Source organism: Phasianus colchicus, chromosome 28, assembly GCF_987193195.1.
Source record: "Phasianus colchicus chromosome 28, bPhaCol1.hap1.1, whole genome shotgun sequence".
NCBI lineage: Eukaryota > Metazoa > Chordata > Aves > Galliformes > Phasianidae > Phasianus > Phasianus colchicus.
The window spans coordinates 1184509-1205854 of NC_143463.1; the positions used below are offsets into that span (position 1 = coordinate 1184509).

Consider the following 21346-nt stretch of genomic DNA (forward strand, 5'->3'; position numbering starts at 1 on the left):
CCAGCCTATTTCCCTGGATTGCCCTTCTTGTCCTTTTTGAAGACTGGTGCAACATCTCGCTTTCTCCAGTTGTCAGTCGTTCCCACAAGCTTCCAGTCTTGCATTGACATCAGCCACATATCTGTGGCTGTATCCCATTTGATCCCACAGAGCTGTAGATATTTTCTCAAGAACATCCTATCTATGGGTACAAAAGCCTGGGAGAACCTATTGATGTAGACCAAAGCACGAAAGGCACTGAGTCAGCCTTATCCATATTAGCCCTATTTAGCAGGGAGACCACATTTTCCTTCCTTATTCTCTGATATGGCTGAGTCAAGTGAAACAGGCCTTACAGAGCACAAAAGACAGTCGTATATAAGAAAAGGAATTAGTCATCCTGGAGTCATTGGGACCTTTACCATTTCTAAAAAGGAGATTCAGAAGTATCTGAATGAAAAGGCCCCAAACTTCCCCCTTTAATTAATTCTCCACGCTCTTTGCCCTGTTACGTTATAAAATAGGGAAAGTGTGTGCTCACCTCATGGAACTTTGCTTACAACAGCTCTGAGTAATAGGGCAAAGACTGTTAAGGAATTAATTAAAGGGGGAAATTCTGCTGAAATGCAAACCATTTGCAAGTGCTGGAAATATGGGAGAAGGTGATTGCCTCTCATAGAATGGGAGAAAGTAGAAAACAGCTCATTGGGTTGAACACATCACACAAATCTCATATTTTGTCAATTTGTTGCATCTCTCATGGGATCTTCAGACTTCAGGCTCAGATTCAGGCTGCAGCTTTCTTAGGGCACTTTCATGGCAGGGGTGGCCTCTGAATAGTTCCTTTCTGGCCTTCTTGGTGTCCCTCTGGTTCTCCATTTGGAGGTGCAAATCAGTTTCCCAAGTGATGGCTACCAAATAAGACAGTTTGATGCTGTTTGTTGCAAATGCTCCGTGATTTCCACAGCACAGCTTCTGCTGCAGTAGCTGTGTACCCAGGCAATGCTCTGCAATGCCAGCAGTCTCCCAGAGGCTGCTCTGGAGGTCCAACTAGAAAAAGACACTGTGTGCGTTTTGCTGATGGCATAAACAGGAGTGCAACCCCCCTTTAGTTCCAATGCTTTTATTTGATATTTTAGACATTTAGAAAGCAATCCAGTGAGATCAGTGGTGTTCTCTAAGCCTCTTAGATCACACCCCTCTCTATGGGATCCGGTGCTTTATCTGTAAGGAGAGGTTCAGTCTGGAGATGGTGTCTGGATGCAGGACTCGAGTGGATGCTGAGTTTGAGGACAGCCCTAAACTGGAGGAGCTGCTGACTCCCTCAGAGGCAGAGAGGCCTTGCAGAGACCCTGACACACGGCAGGGCTGGGCAATCCTCAGCAGCACGAAGTCCAGCCAGAGCAGGGCCGAATCCTGCCCCTGGGTGTGCAGCCCTGCCCATGGCTACGGGGGGGGGGGGATGAGAGGCCGGACAGCAGCCTGCAGAACGGGACCTGGGGGTTCTGATCCCCACCACGGCCCTACCAACCCGCCGGCACCGCCCGCCTGTAGCTCCGCGCTGGCACCGCTCGGCATCGCTACCAGCGGCGGTATCGCTCCGCCACCGGGAGGCCGCCCAGCGCCCCGCCCCGGCCCGCCTCTATGGTCCCGCCGAGGGATAGAGCGCCCTCTGGGGCAGGACCGGAAGTTCCGCTGTCCCAGCACGTCGCGCGCGCTCCTTCTTTCCGGTGCGGCGCCGGCGGTGCGGCTGCAGGTTGGTGCTGGGTTGGAGCGTCCGGGATCCGCGGCCATCTGCGGCCGGTGAGGGCCGGGGCCGCGATCCGCGCCCGTGGGGGTCGGGACGGGGTCCGCAGCGAGGCGGGGATCGGGGCCCGCAGCGGGGGCTGGCCGGGCCGCGGCGCAGCGCTGACCGCTCTCTTCCGCAGACATGGCGATCCGCTACCCTATGGCCGTCGGCCTCAACAAGGGCTACAAGGTGACGAAGAACGTGTCCAAGCCCAGGCACTGCCGCCGCCGAGGGGTGAGTGTCGGCTCGGCGCTTCGCCGAGGGTTGGGGCAGGGCTGGGCCCGGCCCGGTGGTCGTGGGTGCAGATGTGCGGGAGCGGCCATTGGCGGTGCTGAGGGCTCCGGGCTGTTTGCTGCGCCGCGTCGTGGGGCTGCAAAGTGCTGAGCGGCACCGAGCTGCCGGGGTTGGGAAACGTGCAGAGGGAAATGCGCAGGAAACTGCGATGGGATGGAGAGGGGCAGGGAGGGGTGCTGGTAGGCGTGGAGGGGCTGCGTAGGTTATGGCAAGGGTGAAATCCATGGAGGTAGTTGTGGAGTGAGAGCAGAATTAGCAGTGGAGCACCCTGTAATGGAAGAATAAGATGGATATGTGTAAATTACAGCTTAAATGCAGTTAGCAAAATAGAAAACGGGCTGGGGGACTTTGGAAGGCCTTCCTGGCACCATGCTTTTATTAATGACAACAGGTGCTTTCCACATTAATGACCACTAATGGGATTCAGTGTGTGTGTGCTGATGAGAGAATTGTTTGCAGCTTCTGTCACCTCTTCACAAAATGCTGTGTTGAGATGTGTTGGAGACGTGCAGCAGTGCACCTGTCCATTTCTTATGGCCCTGTTTTTTGCTACACATGGTGGTGCCTGCAAACATCCAGCATCTCAGGTGCTGTTCGGCTAGAGCAGAGCAGCACATCTCTCTGGAGCACCTCTCTATGAAAGGTTGAGGGAACTGGACTTTTTTAGTTTGGAGAAGGCGGCTCTGGGCCTTCTCTTCATTGTGGCCTTCCAGTATTTGAAAGGAGCATACAAACAGCAGTGGGAACGGCTGTTTACAAGGATGGATAGCGATAGGACAAGGGGGAATGGTTTTAAACTGAGACCTAAAGTGAGACTGAGGGGAAGTTTAGGTTGGATATTAGGAGGAAGTTTTTCACAGAAGGTGGCGACGCACTGGAACAGGTTGCCCAAGGAGGTTGTGGGGCCCTGGGCAGTCTGGTCTAGCATTAGGTGGGATGGTTGGTGGCCCTGCGTGTGGCAGGGGGGTTGGAGATTCGTGATCCTTGAGGTGATTCTGTTGTGGATGCCCCATCCTGCAGGCATTCAAGGCCAGGCTGGATGTGGCTCTGGGCAGCCTGGTCTGGTGGATGATGACCTTGCACATAGCAGGGGGTTGGAACTGGATGATAATTGTGGTCCTTTTCAACCCAGGCCATTCTATGATGATTCTGTGATCTCACCAAGAGTGCAGTGCTGCTGAGCACATACCTGCAGCCTTCCTGTCCTAAGGTGTGCTCATAGCAGAGCTGGTCTGGGGGCTTTAGCCCAGAGTCTGTCACAGCCCTTTGGTTCAGGAAGACAAGTTCTGCCCTTCTACTTCACTGCATACTTCTGTTTTTAATTCCTTAATTGCAGATTGGCACACGCACAGTAATACATCAGCACTCTGACTATGTATTTTCCAAACTTGCATGTGTGGCTTTAAATTTGCATATCGCAGAGGTTCAAAGGGACCTCGAGGGATCATTGAGTCCAACCCCCTGCAAAGCAGTTCCCTACAACAGGTTGCACAGGTCAGCATCCAGTCAGGTCTTTGTATCTCCATAGCCCGCTAGTTCAGTGCCCTGCAGAGCCCATGGAAGGGCTGTGTGGGTCCTGGCCCTTGGCAAGGGGTAGCTTTGGCACACTGGCTGTTTTTCTGCTTATGTTGATTGTGAATGTTGTTTTTCTTTCCCCTTCGAACAGCGCCTGACCAAACACACCAAGTTTGTGCGAGACATGATCAGGGAGGTCTGCGGCTTCGCGCCCTACGAACGCCGTGCTATGGAACTGCTGAAAGTTTCCAAAGATAAACGTGCTCTGAAGTTCATCAAGAAACGGGTGCGTCAACTTGATGCTTTAATGAGGCTGTCAGAAACTCTTTTGTTGAGCTTCCAGTTTTCTGTCCTTTCCTAGGGAAGCTTTGCTCTATTATTATTATTTTTTTTCCAGTTGTTCGGGCAGTTAGTGTCTGATCTGATGGAGGGTGGGAAAGAGGAAGATGGACTTCAATATTGGATTTGGAGAGATACTTTGAGGTCCTGAGTTACAGGAATACAGACTTCCATTGCTCTTCTTGCATTATTTGTGAACTGGTGCTGGGAAGATTAGAGCGATGCTGGCGGAGGCTGGGTGCCATTAACCAGCTGACTTGAAAGAGAGCTCGTTGGAGGCAGCCCTGATGGCTGGGAGCATTCTCTGCCTTGCCCCCCAAAAATCTAGAGTAGAAGCACCACTGAAGCATCATGTGAAGCAGTTCCTGCCGGCCAGCTGAGATTGCTGGGGTTCAAATCTGTGTTTGCTGGGATGGTACTGTCTCATTTGCTTCTCAGGTTAAAGCCGGAAGCCAACCAGCTGCTTTTCTCTGCTGGGCTGCTGCTGACTGTGCTGCTCTGCTCTCTGCAGGTTGGCACTCACATTCGGGCCAAGCGAAAGAGGGAAGAACTCAGCAACGTCCTGGCAGCCATGAGGAAAGCTGCTGCAAAGAAGGATTGAGTTGTACAGCCTGGAGCTCAATAAAGCCCTTTCTCACAAGAGCAGTGTAATGACTCAGTGCTGTACCTGCTTCAGTCCGTTGGGGTTGGGCGGCTCTTGGGGATGCTGAGGGGTTTTGCTGACAATCCCCAAAATACAGCAGTCCAGAATTTGCACCACTGTTTTATTCCCTTCTTCTGCCCATTCTTACAAAGTGGAATTTATGCTCCTTTTAATATTCCCTCCTTGTGCCTGTAGGTAGTAGGAGGGCTTCTGTATCAATAGCTCTGCCTCAGAATTGGTGCTAGAGGAGGAGAAAGTTCCAAAGGGCAGAACAAGCAAGTTCATCAGTACAACTGAAAGAGAGAGAGGGAATGGCTGCCATAAGTGGTGGGCAGCTGGTGCCTGCCTCTTCTGCCACTCCTGTGGCAAAGACAAACGAATCTGCTTTATCTTCATGCTTGCACCCAAATCGTAGAGAGCGAGAGTGCTGCCCCCATTCCCTGCTTTGGTGATGCAGACAGAACTTCGCAAAGTACAGAGCCTACTTTTTCTAGTAAAGCGCAGCACTCCTGCATCAGAAATTAAGGTGACATCCAAAACAAACCCAAACTGGAAGGGGTTAGAGCTGTGCTCTGCCAGTCCTGGGAGCTGCAAGATCCTGTAAAAAAGCCTGTGTGCATCTGTCCCCCAGGGCTGTTGTGGGTATCTGCAAACATCCCAGGACAGCAGCAGGCTGACCAGGGGGTTCATCTGTGTTCTGGGACATCCTTACCTCCTTCACTTCAGCTTGGAGTTGCTCCTGGTCACACCTCACTGAGACATTCTTGAAGAGGAATGCTCCTCCAGCTCCAAACTGAACTGTCTTTCTCAAAACCATCTCCCTACATTCAGCAGCATGTTTTCAAATCAGGAGAGAAATGCAGTCACTAAAAGCTGCTTGAATTTCAGCAGGAAAATTCTTTAGTTCCTGCTAGAGCCCACCTAGCTGAAAGATGGGACAGTGCTGTTCTTCCTGCAGAAGGAATACATTTCAAATGCTCCATGGAATTTTTCTTCCTCTATTTAATAAGTCCTATTCAAACTCAATTTCTCTAAAGCTCACCCTAAGGTGAAGTACTCAAATTCTCAAGCCCAAGCCTGTGTTTATTGACATACCACAACAGTCACACTAACACATTTCATTCATTTTTTCACTCAGTGAACATAATCCAGCTGCTGCAGTGGTGAAGAGTCAATAGTGGTGTGCAGAACTAACTGCTGGTACTGAGCAGGCTGCTCTTTTGTCCCAGTGTGCTCCCTTTAAGCTTAGAGTTACACTGGAAGAGGAGATCCATGTCCCTCTGCAACACGATGTGCTAGCTCTGCTTCTATGTCCCACAAGAATTCCAGCATTCCCCAACAAGGCAAGGAGATGTTCCTGGGAACTCCTCATCCACCAGTACAGTGTTCCATTTGTGTTCATACTCCTTAAGCAGATATCTGGTGTACAGTGAAATAACTATAAAATCTCCTTGGAGCGTAAGAGGCTGAAGTAGCTCCATTGCTGGTGGCTGATAACATGCACATTCCTCTGGTAAAATCTCACAACTTAATTTTATTGGAAATACTTAAGTTGGATCATAATTCAATATTAAAGGGGGAAAAATACATCATTCGACCAAAGCCCTCACTCACTTCAGCAGCTGCGCAGCAGCAATAGCTCTATGTCCCACATCAGGATCAGCCCATGTCAGGGCAGAGCACTGAGGGACAAACTGCCCTCCAGGCCCCAAGTGTTGGGCATCATCCTGCAGCCAAATCCTGTTTTGAAAATGCTATATCGAATACCTCCTTGTAGTGCTCAACAAAATGCACTTCCAGTCCTTCTGTGATGAATCCAGCAAGGTCGTAATAATCCTTTTTATTCTCTGATGGCAAAATGATGCAGGTAACGCCTGCCCTCTTCGCCTATGGGGAGAAAGAAAGTTATGTTGTCTGTATATTTAGTCCTAGAAATCCATCAATCCACTAGGAACAGAGATTCTTTCCCATTCTGGAAAGTAAGAGCAAGCAGACTTGTTTAGGAGCACCATCTGGCTTTACTCTTTTCTACAAAGGGCAATCAGGGCATTGCAGCCATCAGGCTCCCCCCCAACCCCAGGGCACACGCAGCAGCTGCACGGACTGCGAGATTTGTTAGCAGAATGGTGACAGCACACCTGGGGGCTGCTGTGCCAATTCATAATGTTTTACAGAGAAAGCTCACAGTGATGAAATGCAAGGTATTCAAAGTTCTAAATCCCCTCCATTCTAGATCAGAAAAATATGGCAAGCAGCCTTGGTTTTCACCTCCTTCCTCATACCCGGAGACACCAGCAAGATGCCCACACCCACCCAGCAGGTTTTCCACAGCACATTACTGCCCCTCTCTGCCACTATAGGAGCAACCTGCTTGGCTGTCCCTGTCACCCCAAGACAAATGTCGGCCTCTGCCCACATGAGCTCTTACTGCAATCGTCTTTTCCTTGATTCCACCCACAGGAAGAATTTTCCCAGTTAAGGACACCTCTCCAGTCATGGCCACGTTCTGCCTCACTGGGCAATTCATGGCCAGTGACAGCAGTGCTGTTACTATGGTACATCCTGCACTTGGTCCATCCTTTGGTGTTGCTCCCTGTCAAAAAAAAAAAAAAAAAAAATCATATTTTTAACCCATCTGCAGACCAGCAAAGCCAGACAATACCTTTGTCCACTGCTGTTTTAACATGGCAGCATTTTCAGAGGATCTTGTACTTAACTGCATAAAGGTTTTGGGGAAAGTGCTATTTGAATTGTCACATCCAGTGACACCGTGTCACTCCTCATCTTATTCAAAAAAATATAATAAGTCTACAGTTTGATTTCTGGCCCAATGCATCTGTGATATTCATTCGTCAAGCTCAGGATTTTGAATAATCAATTTAAGCAAAAAATGAGCATCAAGACCTTCAAACTTTTTGTTGGCCTAAGCCAATCATGGGAACAAGAAGCAGTATTTCAAGGATAGATAGCATAAAGAATCACAAAGTAGTGGAGAGCAATACTGAAAACTATTCAAGGCAGAAAATACTGCTTAGTTTAGAAACCCAACAAAACCCAGGCCTCAGCTAGTGACAAGTCTGCATGGATCTGAGGTCAAACAGATCTTTGAGAAGGAAAAAACAACTGTTTGAGAGGAACAGAGGCAGAAAAAACATCCACTGCTTTCTGATCCTGCAAGAAACCAATTCTCAGGTAACAACCAGGTTCCTGTTGCATTGGAAGAAGCAACAGGGAAAATGTGGACTACATTAAAGCATGACAGCCAAGCAGCCATGCATGTCTCTGAATTCCACATCAGATTACCTCTGGCACGTGCAAGTGGATGTGGGATGACATGAGAAAATCATTGTTGGGCTCCTTCTGCATCAGAAAGGCTCTGGCAAATGTGTAAGCTATTTTGGCACTCTCCTTCATTACGTCCCCCAGCTGCCCTGTCACTTCCAGGGACCCATCCTTGCCCTCCTTGTCTTTGGGTCGCTTCAGGGATGTTTCAACAAACAGAGTGGAACCTCCTGAGAAAGAAAAGAAAAACAACATCCTGAGAAAAGTTAAAGAAAATCAAAGCAGATGGCTTTGGTGAAGCAGACACTATGTGAGGAATTTGAAGTCAGGGCTTTCTGACGAGACAATTGAAGGCTGCTCTCCAAATCCCTTCAGAAAGCTTAGCTTGAAATCTCAACAAGGCTGCACTGATGGTCTCCATTTACTGCTCCTTCAGACCTCACAACCCACCCATAGACACAACCCATATTTAGTGGAAGCAATGTTTTAGTGACTTTAGGCACTTCTTGGCTATAAGATGTGCTCACACCACGCTTGCCAGCTCTACTTCCCAGTGCCAGACATCTATTTACCTTCTCCACTGTACAATTATTTCCTTTCTAACCACTTCTAGGACTTCAATTCCACCCGAAGTCAATTCAAATACACAGGGAACACATCCGGACATCTAATTCTTTAATGTGTGCTGTATTTCTCCACAGTAGTGCACATAAGACCCCAAATAAGCAGGGGAGTAATCCAGTGAAGTGTAACTACCACCTTCACTCACTCCAAGACAGTGCTAGAATACCTGCATCTGCCCTTGGCACCGAAAGCCAAGTCCATGGTGACACATCACTGGAAGAGATATAGCACAACTGAGGCACGCTGCAAGTCAGAACACCTCCTTTTAAGGTTTTGTCCTTGCTCTTAGCAAAGATTATGCTTTTAATCACTACCATTGTAATGGATGAGGCTCACATGGAGTACAGCACACGAAGAGAAGTCAAAATCAGCCTGGGCTAATTAAAAAAGGCTCTTTTCTTCAGGAAAGTGGAAGTCAGAATCTAAAAATCCACAGAAGTTACTATTGCTAATGCCAATAGAAGAGCTTCACTGGACTTGGTTAGAGAAATTCAGTTTGACGACTACACTGAGTTTTTGACAGTGACATGAAGATGGAGACACTCTGAGTTTTCCAGCCAGTATTTATCTTTCAGGACCTGCAGCCTCACTCCAACGTAGAAGATTAACAAATTCCCCTGGTAACACACATTAACCCAGAAGTCACTGTGTAACTGCACACTGTGTGCCTGCACAACTCTTACCCATAGCTGTCCAAGCCAGACCCATCACCACTCCCGGAGGAGTGGTTTCATACATTCGATCCACAGTGAAGATGGGCTTTCCTACAAAGTCCTGCAGGTTTTCAGGTGTCACCTGGACCGTCTCTGCTTCTCCACTCACAATTTTATAGGCTGATTTTCTCAGTACCTGTGTGAGACAGGAATTTGTTTCTGCAGAAAGAGCTGAGAATGCTGAAGCAAAGAGGTCATGGTTACACAGTTCTCCCTCACCTTCTCTACTTGTTTCTGTAGATTCCTCACCCCGCTCTCTCTGCAGTACTGCTTGATGAGAACAGTCAATACATCTGATGTGATTTTGGCTTTGTTTTCATCCAGACCACATAGAACTCGTGCCTGAGGGACCAAGTACCTCTGAAAGAGAACATCCACACATCCTTCTGTTAGTGCTTGTGGAGAAAAACCTAATGACTCCAATTCGCCCACCTCTGTTCTGCCATGAGCTCAATGCCATTTTCTAGAGTTCACTGCCTCTCTATTATAGAATGCTGGAATTATTTCAAATTAGGGGAACTCTGTCCAACATACCACGTGCCTCATATCTGTTGATATGGTTGGATGTAAATATGTAAGCCTGACATTGCCAAAACCGTTTTATCAGATACAATTCACAGCACATCACTGAAGCAGTTCCTCTCACCTCTGCAATTGCAAGTTTCTCTTCTGCGACGTATCCTGACACATTGATGACTTCCATTCTGTCCCGCAGTGGCTCTGGAATGGTTTCTGTTACATTGGCAGTACAAATAAAAAGCACCTGGAAGCACAAGATCCTATGAGGTGACCTGCTGCTTTACTCCAACCACTGCTCCCTCACTGTGTGTTTCTCTGGCTGATGGGCTGGAGCAAGATCTGAAGGGTTGGAGCAAGATTATTTTCTCAGTGAAGTTTAGTTTTTATTGCAGATAAAGCTTTGGGTTCTAGAACTATGTGTGTAAAGGCAACCAAATACAAAAGCTAGACAGGAGCAGAAACCACAGCAACTCTGCCCATCACTATGAAAAACAAACTCCTGACTTTTGTTGCTGCCATGTGCGGATTTGTGCATTGATACACACTCATACCCTGCAGCTCCACAACTCTGCAGAAGAGATGAAATACCTTTGATAAGTCCACAGGGACATCAAGGTAGTGATCCAAGAAGTTGGAGTTCTGTTCTGGGTCCAGCAGCTCTAGCAGGGCTGAGGATGGATCCCCCTGATATCCTCTTCCTATCTTATCCACCTATACGAGACAAGATTTAAACGCTGTCAGAAGTTTCTCATGGCAGCAGGTTCTCATGCAAGGATTGTTTAAGGGCTCCATCTCAAAATCTTCACGTGGTTATGAACAGCCACCACCATTCTACCAGTTCACTGTGGAACCCCAGTTCGCCACCACCTACAGGTAGGAGCACTCAATGCACTGACAAGGGTTAGGGCTTGAATAGGAGGGCAGACAACTGCTTCTTAATCCTCTATTCCATTCCCAGGCCATCTGCTGTTGGTCTTTCCCAGACATGGCACACAATGAAGCCACAGAGACTTCTGGTCTGTCCTAAACTCCTGCTGTTACACCCTGTCCTTACTTGCTTTGCAGCAAAGCAGTAGGCTGGAAGACCTGGGTCTTACCTATTCTCAAAGCAGAACTAAAGTTGACTGTAACCATCTTAATTCTTAAGTATTGTTTCAGACTTGCTGAGAGAGAGAGACTCTTTCTAATATCACATGGACAATAGTGGTGGGGAACATGAGAGCTACTGAATTCTCTGACTGTAATCCTCATGAATCTAATAGTTGCAATGGAAAGACAAAGGAACGACTGAAATGTAAAAGCTGAGGTCTGTTATAGGAAGAGAAAACAAATGTCTAAAGTATCATTGTAACCCAAACAACATTACAGCCCAGCACAATTTAATACCCCCCACCAAATCTGTGACTTTTGGGACCATTACTGCTGCACCTTTCAGCTGCAGGGGCCAATAGTTGCTAAGCAGGTTTTTTAAGGCAAAAACAAAAAGAGCAGACACATCACCTCATCAATCAGTATCAGTGGATTCTCTGTCTTGGTCTTCTTCAGGCACTGGATGATTTTTCCTGGCATTGCTCCAACGTACGTCCTCCTGTTTTACCAGAGACTGTAGTTAGGGGGGAACTATGAAGTATGGCATAGGTCACACAGCAAAACACACAGGTGATTGAACAGGTATATCCTGCTGGGAAATATGTTTATCTTTAATATCTGTCTACCAAAAGCATTCTCCATTGCCACAAGAAGCACTGAGACCCATCTACTCTGTTTCTTGTGGAGAGCAGCCTTAAATTTTGGCAGAATACGCCTGAACCTGCAGTTTTCAGCTTCAGTTTTATCCTCTTTTAAGACAGAGAGAAGCAAACAGGTGAGGCTGGGCATAGAGATCACTGAATAGCAACTTGTTGGTTTGGGTTAAAGAAACATTAGAATATATTTTCTTGTTCCAAAGATTTCCTCACCAGCACCTCCCTCCAGATCCTTCAGAAACCTGGCCTCAGTTACACCTGAACACACAGAAATCACCATGTTCAAGCTGTTCCTATCCTCAAGTGCAGGCATTTGTAGACAAACATGACTCTGGCATGTAAGTCTGATGCCTCTGAGAAGCTTACACAACTTTCCAAAGCTCTCCTATAAGAACACACAAGAACCAACTGCAGTTTGAGGCAGGAATACGATTACAACAAATCCCTCCCTTTGCATTAATTTTCTCCTCTTCCTACATCCAAACCCTTTCAGCAAGAGCTGGCAGAACAGAAAATTAAATTACACGCATTGTTCAAATTCAATTGCTCCCATTTGGACAGCTTGAACACAAATCAAAGCACACTGACCTGTGTCCCTTGATTTCTGCCACATCAGTCATGCCTCCGACGCTGAAGCGGAAGTACTCTCTGTTTAGGGCTCTGGCAATGGAGCGGGCAATGCTGGTTTTGCCAACTCCAGGGGGGCCATAAAAGCACAAGATCTTCCCCTGTGTAGACCCACGCAGTTGGCTGACTGCTATGAATTCCTGCACAGCAAAGGAAGCACCAAAAATGAACAGGGAAACTGTTATTGGGTCAAGCGGTGTTTCCAAAATGAGCATCCCAAACACAACAGGTGCTCAAAAGAGCTGGAGAGGGCGAGGGAAGATGTTGAGGTTACTGGTAGGATTCTTGCACTGCATGGAATTAACTAATAAGTAATCAAAGCTACAGACCTGCATGATGCAACTCAGGGCATTTCTGTCAGGCTAGTCAGCATGAACAGTGCAGGAGCTGATGAGCAACATGCTGGGCTGACACTCCAAAGAGTGTTTATCATTTAAAATAATGAATCAGATAGTGAAATTAAGCCACTGGTGTTGGGTACTGCTGGGGGAAAGATACCCCAGAATTCCCCTGAAAGAAAAAACATTTCACTGCCTTTATCTTTCCCTTCAGATTGGAGCAAAACTATTCAATAAAAGCAATGTTCTAGGATGCCTAAGAATGTACTGTTTATTGTACACACCAACAATTCACCGTTACCTAACGCTCCTCCCTGTTGGTATGCTCTGGGAAGGCAGGAGCTGTCTTCCCAGTGTGTTGCCTGTCACGATGAACCACTTTAGGAACTTCTCAATGCACTGATTAAAATCCTAACAGTGCTCCCCCTGGATATTTATTCATTTCCTCAGCATTTAAGTAACAAAATGAATACACTGTCATCTGAATCCAGAACGTGACTTTCATTGCCAATAGCAATTAAACACATTAACTTATCACCAGAACATTCCTGCAGCTTTTTGTGATTTGTGATCTAATGGAAATTAATGGAGAGCTGCAAGCTGAAACGTAACCAAGCCACCTGATGTTGGGCTGAGTTTGAAGCTGTGCCCTCTGCCTCTTCCCACCTTACCAGAATTCGCTTTTTGACATCATCCATCCCATAGTGATCCTCCTCCAGAACTGCTTGGGCTCTGGTCAGCTCCAGGTTCTCCTCACTGCATTTACCCCATGGGATGGATGTCAGCCAGTCCAAGTAGTTCCGTGTAACACTGACAGAAACAAATGAAAGTGATTTAGCAACAATCCCATGTCTTCCTCCACTGCCTTCCAAAACAACCTCCCCCCTCAAAAAGTGGAGGATGAATCAGACTCATAAAGGGGAGATGATGAAAATACCCCCGTTATCTGGGCAGGCATTGCTAGCCTGTAAGTGCAGTCTTCAATCCCTTGCCCCTTCCCCAGAAAATGCAAACTTTTGTCTCAGAACACCAAAATGCGTGAGCAAGAACCTTGGCCTGGGTGGTGATTCTCTTCTGTTGAACTCCCTCAGCAGCTTACTCCCTTTTGCTTCCCACTATTCAGGAGACAAAAGTTGTCAGCCTGCCACAATAACCCCACATTATCATATTATAACCAGAACAGTCACAGTAAATGCTGCATGAAAATCCTATTTGTTGTGAAGCAAAAAGGGCTTGGAAGATCTGTTAACCACCGGGTGCACAGCAATGCTGGAATTAGACCTGAGAAAGTAATACCAGCTTTGGTGTTTTCCTCCCAAACATTTCTGTTGCAAACCTGCACTGATGACCATGCTGACTGCTCAGTGCAATAGCAGATGCCACCTCAACAGACATGAACGTTCAAAGCAATTTCAGTTTCTGATACAGAGATGATGTGACAGAAGATAAAAGCTGCTCCACTGCAGCTCCAGCTCTGCCCCAGCACTACAGGAGCTGAGTTTTGCTTCTTCTGCATCTCATGAAAACATCCGAGGAGAGAGAAGAGCTACACTTAAGGGTTGCAGGAATAATCACTGCACTTTTCATGAGGAGAAAGGAATGGCACAGTACTTCTATGCAGCTTTAGGCTGCAAGGAGGGAGCATAACTATGACACATCCAGAGAAAGCAATTAAGACAAAAGAGAAAAGAAACTCTTTGGGTAAGGGCTTAACAAAATGGGCTGATTGCTCTTATTCTCCTAACAGCCACACACTCACTTGAATTCTGAGGAGTGATTATCCAGCAAGCTCAATTTGTTCAGCTCCTCATCAATCACATCCATCACATGCTTTGGCACTACCAGCTCCTTCAGTCGCTCACGAAATTTTTCTTCTATAGCATCCTTGTCCTCTTTCTCCAGACCCAGCTCCTTCTTAATGATCTTCAGTTGCTCCTGGAGAAGGTATTTGCGATGCGTCTGCTTGATTTTCTCCTCAACCTAAACACAGCAACAAGCATTGTGACTGTCCTGTTCCTGGCACCATGCAACAAACATCAAATGTTTTCCAAAAGTTATGAGTTATGAGCTTTTTGGCAGCTGAAAATACAGCAGAGATCTTCAGCAGCATACTTTAATGTAACAAACCACCACTTCCAAGTCTCACTGTGCTCCAGTTATTCTCACAGCATCTACATCGAACTCAGAGTTTCATCTTTCCAGTCCACATCACTCCAATTTGTCCAAAAGAAAACTAAAGACCATGACAAAAGCATTGCTAAAGTCAATGTAACAGTACTTGCTGTTCTCCCTTTGTCCTCTAGGCTTCTCATAAGAGAAGGAAATCAAGTTGGATAAGCACAGTATGCTCTCCAAAAACCCATTTTGCTTCTCTAGATCACTTCCCTCGTTTCCCTGCAAGGCTTCCAGGAGGAAGCAGATTCAACAGCAGATCCTCTATTACTTTTCCAAACAAGCACGAAAAATTAAGTTTCCAATTGGAAAAATGTATCAAGTTATTAACTGTACATTAATGTCATTCCTTCAGAGTACCATAGTCTTGTTTTAAAGTTCACTGGCAGCGAGCTGGCAGTGCTAAGTACTGCAGTATTAAGTCCACAGAGGTGGACATACTATAAATGTGTATAAGATATACATTACTTGAAAGACTTACCTCCCTTCCAAGGCGTTGCTGCAGTTTGCTCAGCTCATATTCCTTCTTTAGAAGGGAAAGGGCTTTGTAAAGCCGTTTGGGAATCTGGAAATGACAGATGCAAAATAAGTCATCAAACACTGCACTCATGTCAACTCCCTGCCCCACACCACAGCACCTGCAGGTGTAGAAAGACCAATTCAGCAACACGGAACCACAGTGTGAGAGACAATTATCACAAAGACACAGAGCATCCAGACTTTCCCTGAAAGCAGATTATTAATTACTAACTGTATCCTTCAGCAGGAATCTATGAGCTGATATTAACCTATCAGCAGCACGGGAGCCTACTCTGTACTGAGACTGCTAGAGAAATTATGACAAATGAAAGGCACGCTTCTTCTATTACAGCATTAGTTGAAAGCTTCATCTTACACTGGTTTCTTCCAAGATGTCTTGAAGTTCGTGCGACTCTGCCCCTGTCAGTGCTGCACCCATGTCACTCAGATAGATGGGGTTATCTACCACACGCTGTCCAGCTTGCATCATCTGAAGTACAGACTCCCTGGAAAAAATGGTGATAAAACCCAAAATGTTCAGTAAGTTCTTACATTCATAAAGGAGTAACCTTGTTGAGTTATTTAAAGAAGAAATGAAATGCAACTCAGCTTTATAGCAAAATAGCTTCCAAAAGTCTGATTAAAGCTGTGGCTAGTGACAAATACACACACTTTTATCAAAGAAATGATCACTGATCACATACAACCATGAATATGAAATGCTAACAATCTGTGACCCGCCATGCTGAGCCTCACGTCCATAACATGTGCATAAGGCTGCAACACTTATTGCAGTGAGCTCCCCTCAGACCCACATCATCTGCTCCAAGTCCTGCTGTCCTAACAGATATTACAGTTTTGCATAAGGTTTTCAAAACTTTCCAACAGCAGATGCTAATTCCCAAACCAAATTCTGGGCAGTAATTCAGTGAGTATCTCTTCTCTGTTACAGCAAAAGGCCAAAGGGAACAGAAATCTTAGGGTTCTCTATCCCCAGAGCACACATGGGAAACACAGACCTGTACAAAGGGTTCAAGGCAATGATGTCCCGGATTGTTTTGACAATTTCTGCAGTGAGAGCCTGCAAGCACAAGAAAGATTTAATGAGAAAAATACTGGAAAAGGATGAGGCCCCGGTACAAACACAACATTCCCCAACTTCCCCATTCTGGGAGCCCAGATATGCAGCCCCTGGCCACTCATCTCCAGTGCAGTGCTGAAATGCTGCTCGTGCTGCACAACATGTATCCTGTGCTGGTACAGAAGATGCAGTCAGGCTGACCACTCAGATCACCCTGGGGCAAAGACTTAACTTGACATAGGTTATCACGCAGACCAGCACAGTTCAGCCTCTTCAGCTGGCAATTTTTGGTTCTAAGGAATTGGGCCATTCTAAGGAGAACTCACTGTTTTCATAAAATTCCCTGTGAGAAGAAGGAACTGGTTTCTAAAGCCTGAAATCTGAGCCTCATTTTAGAACTCTTCAGCAAGCAACATAGATGCACCCCTACAGGACAGGTCAAAGGCTGCTATGTTCAATTCACTTACTTTAACCTCTTCTGTGATCTGAAAATCTTCATGAACCACATTCTCTACTTCTACCATGAGAACCTCCTGCGAAGAAGCAGCCACAGGATCCAGCACCACCTCGACAGCTTGCTCCTTTGCTCCAGGCTCCTCCTCAGCCTCCTTCTTAGGACGCTTCTGTTTCCTTCTAACCTTCTGTTTGCCCTCAGGCTCCTCAGGCTCCACCTCTAGCTGCCGGTTTATACGGATTCTGAAAGGGAAAGGAAAGCAAACACAATCAGTTCTCCTTTGCCTCTGTGTGTCTTGAGCTTCAGCCTGGAAAGTCTTTTGTTTTGAGAAAGCTGAAATGCCAGCATTTGACAACGGTGACTAATTGATAATAGACATTTTGTAAGATTTACTTTTTGGTTCATTCTGTTAAAATAAGGTGTGATTTAGCAAAACCATAACACTCAAGTGGTAGATACCAGTGGGTCTTATTTAGTAAATTTACAATGAGTAAGCAGAAATATACAAAAATTAACCAGCCACAGAAATAGCCTGCTTCCGTTTCTGCTCTGCAGGTTCGGTTTAACAAAGTTCCTTAATAAAAGTAGGAGGAGCTGGAAAAGTCACAGGAAAACTGAAGGAAAAGGGACACTTCCTTGCAAGAAAGAAGGAAGGGAAGAGGGATCTCCTTCTCAGATTGTACTCTTCTATTTCCTTCCTCAAGTTCTTATAAGTCATTCAAGTAGGAAAGGAAAGAACTCCAGGATTAAAACAAATCACACAAAACGTGTTCCCTTTAACTCCCACTGATAGGACAGAATTGGCTTTTATCTCCAGCCCAAATGACCACAAAATTCCTCTGTGTTCAGCTGCTGAATGGTTTTTCACCTCACGAAGCTTAAGGGAAACTGTTCACTCTAAACAACACCTTTATCTGTCATGTAGTCCTGATAATCAGAGGTAACTACATTTTATGAGAGCCTGCTCTGCTAAACAAGTCGAGCACAAGAAAAAGCCATTTGTCTGTAATACTGAAGGCTTTTAAGAATCTCCAGTGCAGTTCTGCATTTGGATGGAGGTGGTAGACACCTTTTCCCTTCTGTGACCTTGCTGTTGCTCTGCCCTTCCACTGGTCAGCACAAGCACAGGCTGAACAAGAGCACAGAAAGGACTCATCTCCATCACCAGCTCTACCTGCTCAGATCAGCTGTCGAACTGCAAAGCCAGGATCAAAACAATTAACAAACCCACAACTAAATCATTTGGTGAACAAATACATACAGACGAAGCTCAGGATCACAGACTGAAATATCACAGCACATAAACAGGACAATTAATAAGGTATCATTGTTAGTGTGGCTGCTCAGACAGCTGGCTTCTCTATACAACCAATGATCTGAAGGGGAATCCCACCCTCTCCTTGTCCTTCTTGAAAAGCTGCTTCACTCCTTCACCTTCATTCTGATCATCTTGTTCTGCTTTTTTACTCTTCTGAGTCTTAAATCAATCCTTTGCTTTAAACCACACCTGCTGCAGTATCTACCCTAATTCTAAACACTGTGTGTATCATGAAGCCTTTCCATACCTAGACATTCAAAATTCTACCATCCATTCTATTTCCTACATTATGATACTGGAAGAGATCAACAGTGTATTGTATAGCAATTAACTACTAAGCCCTAAAAGGGAAGGGCTAGATGCATGGCATTACCACCTTCCAAACAAAATCTATTTCTCTGTTCGTATTTTAAACTTCATTGAATTCTGCCTCTTATACCAACAGCCTCGTGTCAAACATCTTAAATACAGAGTATAATCCATAGCTCTCCAGATTGGGATCAAAATCTCACCCTCTTCCCTGGCAAGCTCAGGCAAACTCAGCTCTGAGAAGCATCACCCATTTTTTGCTGTCCACATAAAAATGGAACTGGTGCAACAAAGCAAGGAGAAGAACAAAAGCAAAGCTTCAAAGCAACACACAGCCTGAAATCAGTTACCTGAGGCTGTTAGAGCTGCAATTCCACACTGTCTTATCTCAAAATACTTAGCACAGATAGCTAAACCTACATCCCCATGTTTTTCCTCAATCCACTTCCAGCTGAAGTACCTTCGGTGCCCCATGACGATCATGCGCAGTTTGTCTCCCAGGTCCTGCATCTCATGGATCTGTACAAATGTTCCCATCTGGTAGATTTCGTTCAGATCCTCCACCACATCCGATTCATTGCTATTGAGGAAGAAAAAAACATAAGGCAGATATAAAGAAACTTGAGAAAGAGTGGGTAAATGTTAACAAAGGAAAAAAAGCAATTGGTTGGAGAACTTTAAACTGCATTCAAAAGCAAGGATTTCACATTGTCCTCATGGTTAGGCAGCCCCTCTGCACATCACTGCACGTTCAGCCCCTCCCAGACAGCAGCAGCCTTTCCAGCAACACAATGCTGGTGGTAATGGAAACTGCTACGCTTAGAGGACGTCTAAGCATAATTACTAGAATGATAGACAAGGAATCTCAGAGCACAGCCTCAAGTGTAAAGGCACAGAAATATCTTACTGTTGTAAAGATGAAGAGAAACTTACTTATCATCCTTCTTAAGGAAAACACCAGCGTAAGGCTGGGCAAGACGAACCTTCCTCCTCAGCAGCTCAACCAGCTTCTTATTTTTCACCTAGAACAAGAAGCACAAAGTCAGGTAGGGATTTTCCTTCAGCTTTGCACCCTCAGCACACCAAACCATGCATGGTGAAACCCTCTGAACTATGAAGTCTAATCTTTGTTCCGGTCTTGCCTACATTAGAGGACAGCAACATAAAAATGGAAGAATATTAGAAGACACTAACACTGAATGTTTAAGAAGTCACTGTGTTGATTAACAGCAGTGGTAACACACTGACAACACTGCTGAGCAGAGCTGGGGGTGTTTTCAGTGTGGGGTTGGGGAGGACAGCACTGGGACAGCTGACCCACGCTGGCCAAGGGGACATCCTGCCCCACCTGATGTCACACTGAACTACAGCATCAGGGGATGTTCAGAAAATGTTTGTCTTCCCAATAAACTGTGACACAAGGTGAGCCCTGCTGTCCTGAAGCAAAGGATCAGTTCCCCCTTGTGCACGCAGCTCTGGCTTTACACATTCAGCTCTCTTCAGCTCAAGCCGTGAGCTCTCACACTTCGACTTCCAGCCCCCTCCTCCACCCAGCACAGGGAGCAGAGAGCAGCTGAGCAGTGCTGAGATCACAGAGCACTGATATCAACTATTTCCATAGTTGATATCAGTGCTTTGCAGGACTGCACACCTAATGATTCCAATACACAAACTTCTGCATTCCCTGTTCTCTAAGCTTCACTCCGAAGTGCTCAGCTCTCCATCTGCCTGTCAGGACCTGAAGAAGCAGAGCCGACAGTGCCAGCACTGCCTGTATGGCGGCTCTGGTAGGAGGTGGCACAGGCTGCAGTGATGTGGTGGATGTTCTGTCCCCAAAGACTTTCAAGGCCAGGGTGGATCAGGCCCCGGGCAACCTGTCAGAGCTGCGGTGTCCCTGTGCACTGCGGGGCAGTGGGGTGAGATGGCCTTTAAAGCTCCCCTCCAACCCTAAGGATCCACGATGAGCAGCCGGCGGCCAGCCTGGAGAAGCGGTTAGAAAAGCTGGTGGAGAGAGCACTTCCCTAAGAAAGCCCTTCACGAACGCCCGTTCTCGGACGGCCAAACGCTCCGTCTGGCACCGCAGCGTCAGCCCAGCTCTGTCAATGGACGGAGCCGAGAGCAGCGCGGCGGGACGGTGATCCTCCGACCCACACCGCCCCGCGGCCCGACGGAGCGGCCCGACACCGAGCCCGCAGCAGGGAAAGGCGGCCGGCAAACAACCGGGGGCCGCCGGGCCGCCCCGCAGCCCCCGCCCACCTCGATGATCTTGATGAAACGCGGGAACACGGGGTTGCGCGTCACGGCGATGAGCGGCACGTTGGGGAAATGCTCGGGCACCATCAGCGGCGTCAGCGCCGTCATCACCGGGCCGCTCCCGCCGGGCTCCGCCCCGCCGCCGCCGCCGCCCTCCTCGCCCCCGCCGCCGCCCTCCAGCCCGTCGCCCCCCGCCAAACCGCCGGAGCTCCACCGCTGCCACCGCGGGGCGGTGCTGAGGGCGGCGCGGGGCGGCGGCGCGGAGCCCGGCGGGAGCGCGGGGCTGACGGAGGAGGCGGCCGCCGGGAGACGGCGCCGCGCGGAGCCCAGCAGGACCGGCCGCCAGCGCCCGCATAGCCGCAAGCAGCGCGCGGCCGCCATGCTGCCGGCGGGAGATGCGGCGCTTCCGGTGCGCGCCGCGCAGGCGCCGTGTGAGGCCGCGGCGCGGGGAGCGTGGGGCGGCGCACGTCTGCGGGAGCGCGAGGGTGGGGCGGGGGTTCGAATCCCGGCGCTGCCCGATGCTGGGGGAGGGCGGGCGGAGCGGGGAAATTCCGCATCCACGCCTCACGCCTGAGCCGTTGGCCTTTTTGGCCACCGGGGCACGCTGCTGGCTCACGGCCATCTGTTGGCCACCAGGGTCCTTCGCTGAGCTCCCCTCCAGCAGGGCATCCCCCAGCATGTACTGATCACAGAACCATAGAATGGCCTGGGTTGCAAAGGCCCACAGTGCTCACCCAGTTCCAACCCCCTGCTGTGTGCAGGTCACCAACCAGCAGCCCAGGCTGCCCAGAGCCACATCCAGCCTGGCCTTGAATGCCTGCAGGGATGGGGCA

General features: G+C 47.7%; 2 protein-coding genes across 3 annotated transcripts; one reads left to right on the plus strand and one right to left on the minus strand.

The window, feature by feature from the left end:
* The first annotated feature begins 1598 nt into the window (after positions 1 to 1598).
* Positions 1599 to 4558, plus strand: RPL36 (ribosomal protein L36). 2 transcript variants are annotated; one of them, XM_031604770.2, is made up of 4 exons: positions 1599 to 1735; positions 1908 to 2002; positions 3729 to 3863; positions 4428 to 4558. In XM_031604770.2, the coding sequence occupies exons 1-4, from the start codon at positions 1624 to 1626 to the stop codon at positions 4515 to 4517; spliced, it is 432 nt and encodes a 143-aa protein (XP_031460630.2). In that variant the 5' UTR covers positions 1599 to 1623; the 3' UTR covers positions 4518 to 4558. The 2 variants fall into 2 exon arrangements, with proteins under 2 accessions (XP_031460630.2, XP_031460631.1); XM_031604771.2 differs by having other exon boundaries at positions 1683 to 1782.
* Positions 4559 to 6073: 1515 nt separating this feature from the next.
* On the minus strand, positions 6074 to 20902 carry LONP1 (lon peptidase 1, mitochondrial). Its single transcript, XM_031604769.2, has 18 exons — positions 20517 to 20902; positions 19194 to 19282; positions 18721 to 18840; positions 16647 to 16875; positions 16118 to 16179; positions 15475 to 15604; positions 15061 to 15144; positions 14167 to 14387; positions 13079 to 13217; positions 12031 to 12209; positions 11198 to 11285; positions 10286 to 10408; positions 9825 to 9941; positions 9398 to 9538; positions 9149 to 9314; positions 7863 to 8071; positions 6988 to 7152; positions 6074 to 6446 (listed from the first exon to the last, which is right to left on the minus strand). The coding sequence occupies exons 1-18, from the start codon at positions 20892 to 20894 to the stop codon at positions 6282 to 6284; spliced, it is 2805 nt and encodes a 934-aa protein (XP_031460629.2). The 5' UTR covers positions 20895 to 20902; the 3' UTR covers positions 6074 to 6281.
* Positions 20903 to 21346: the final 444 nt, after the last annotated feature.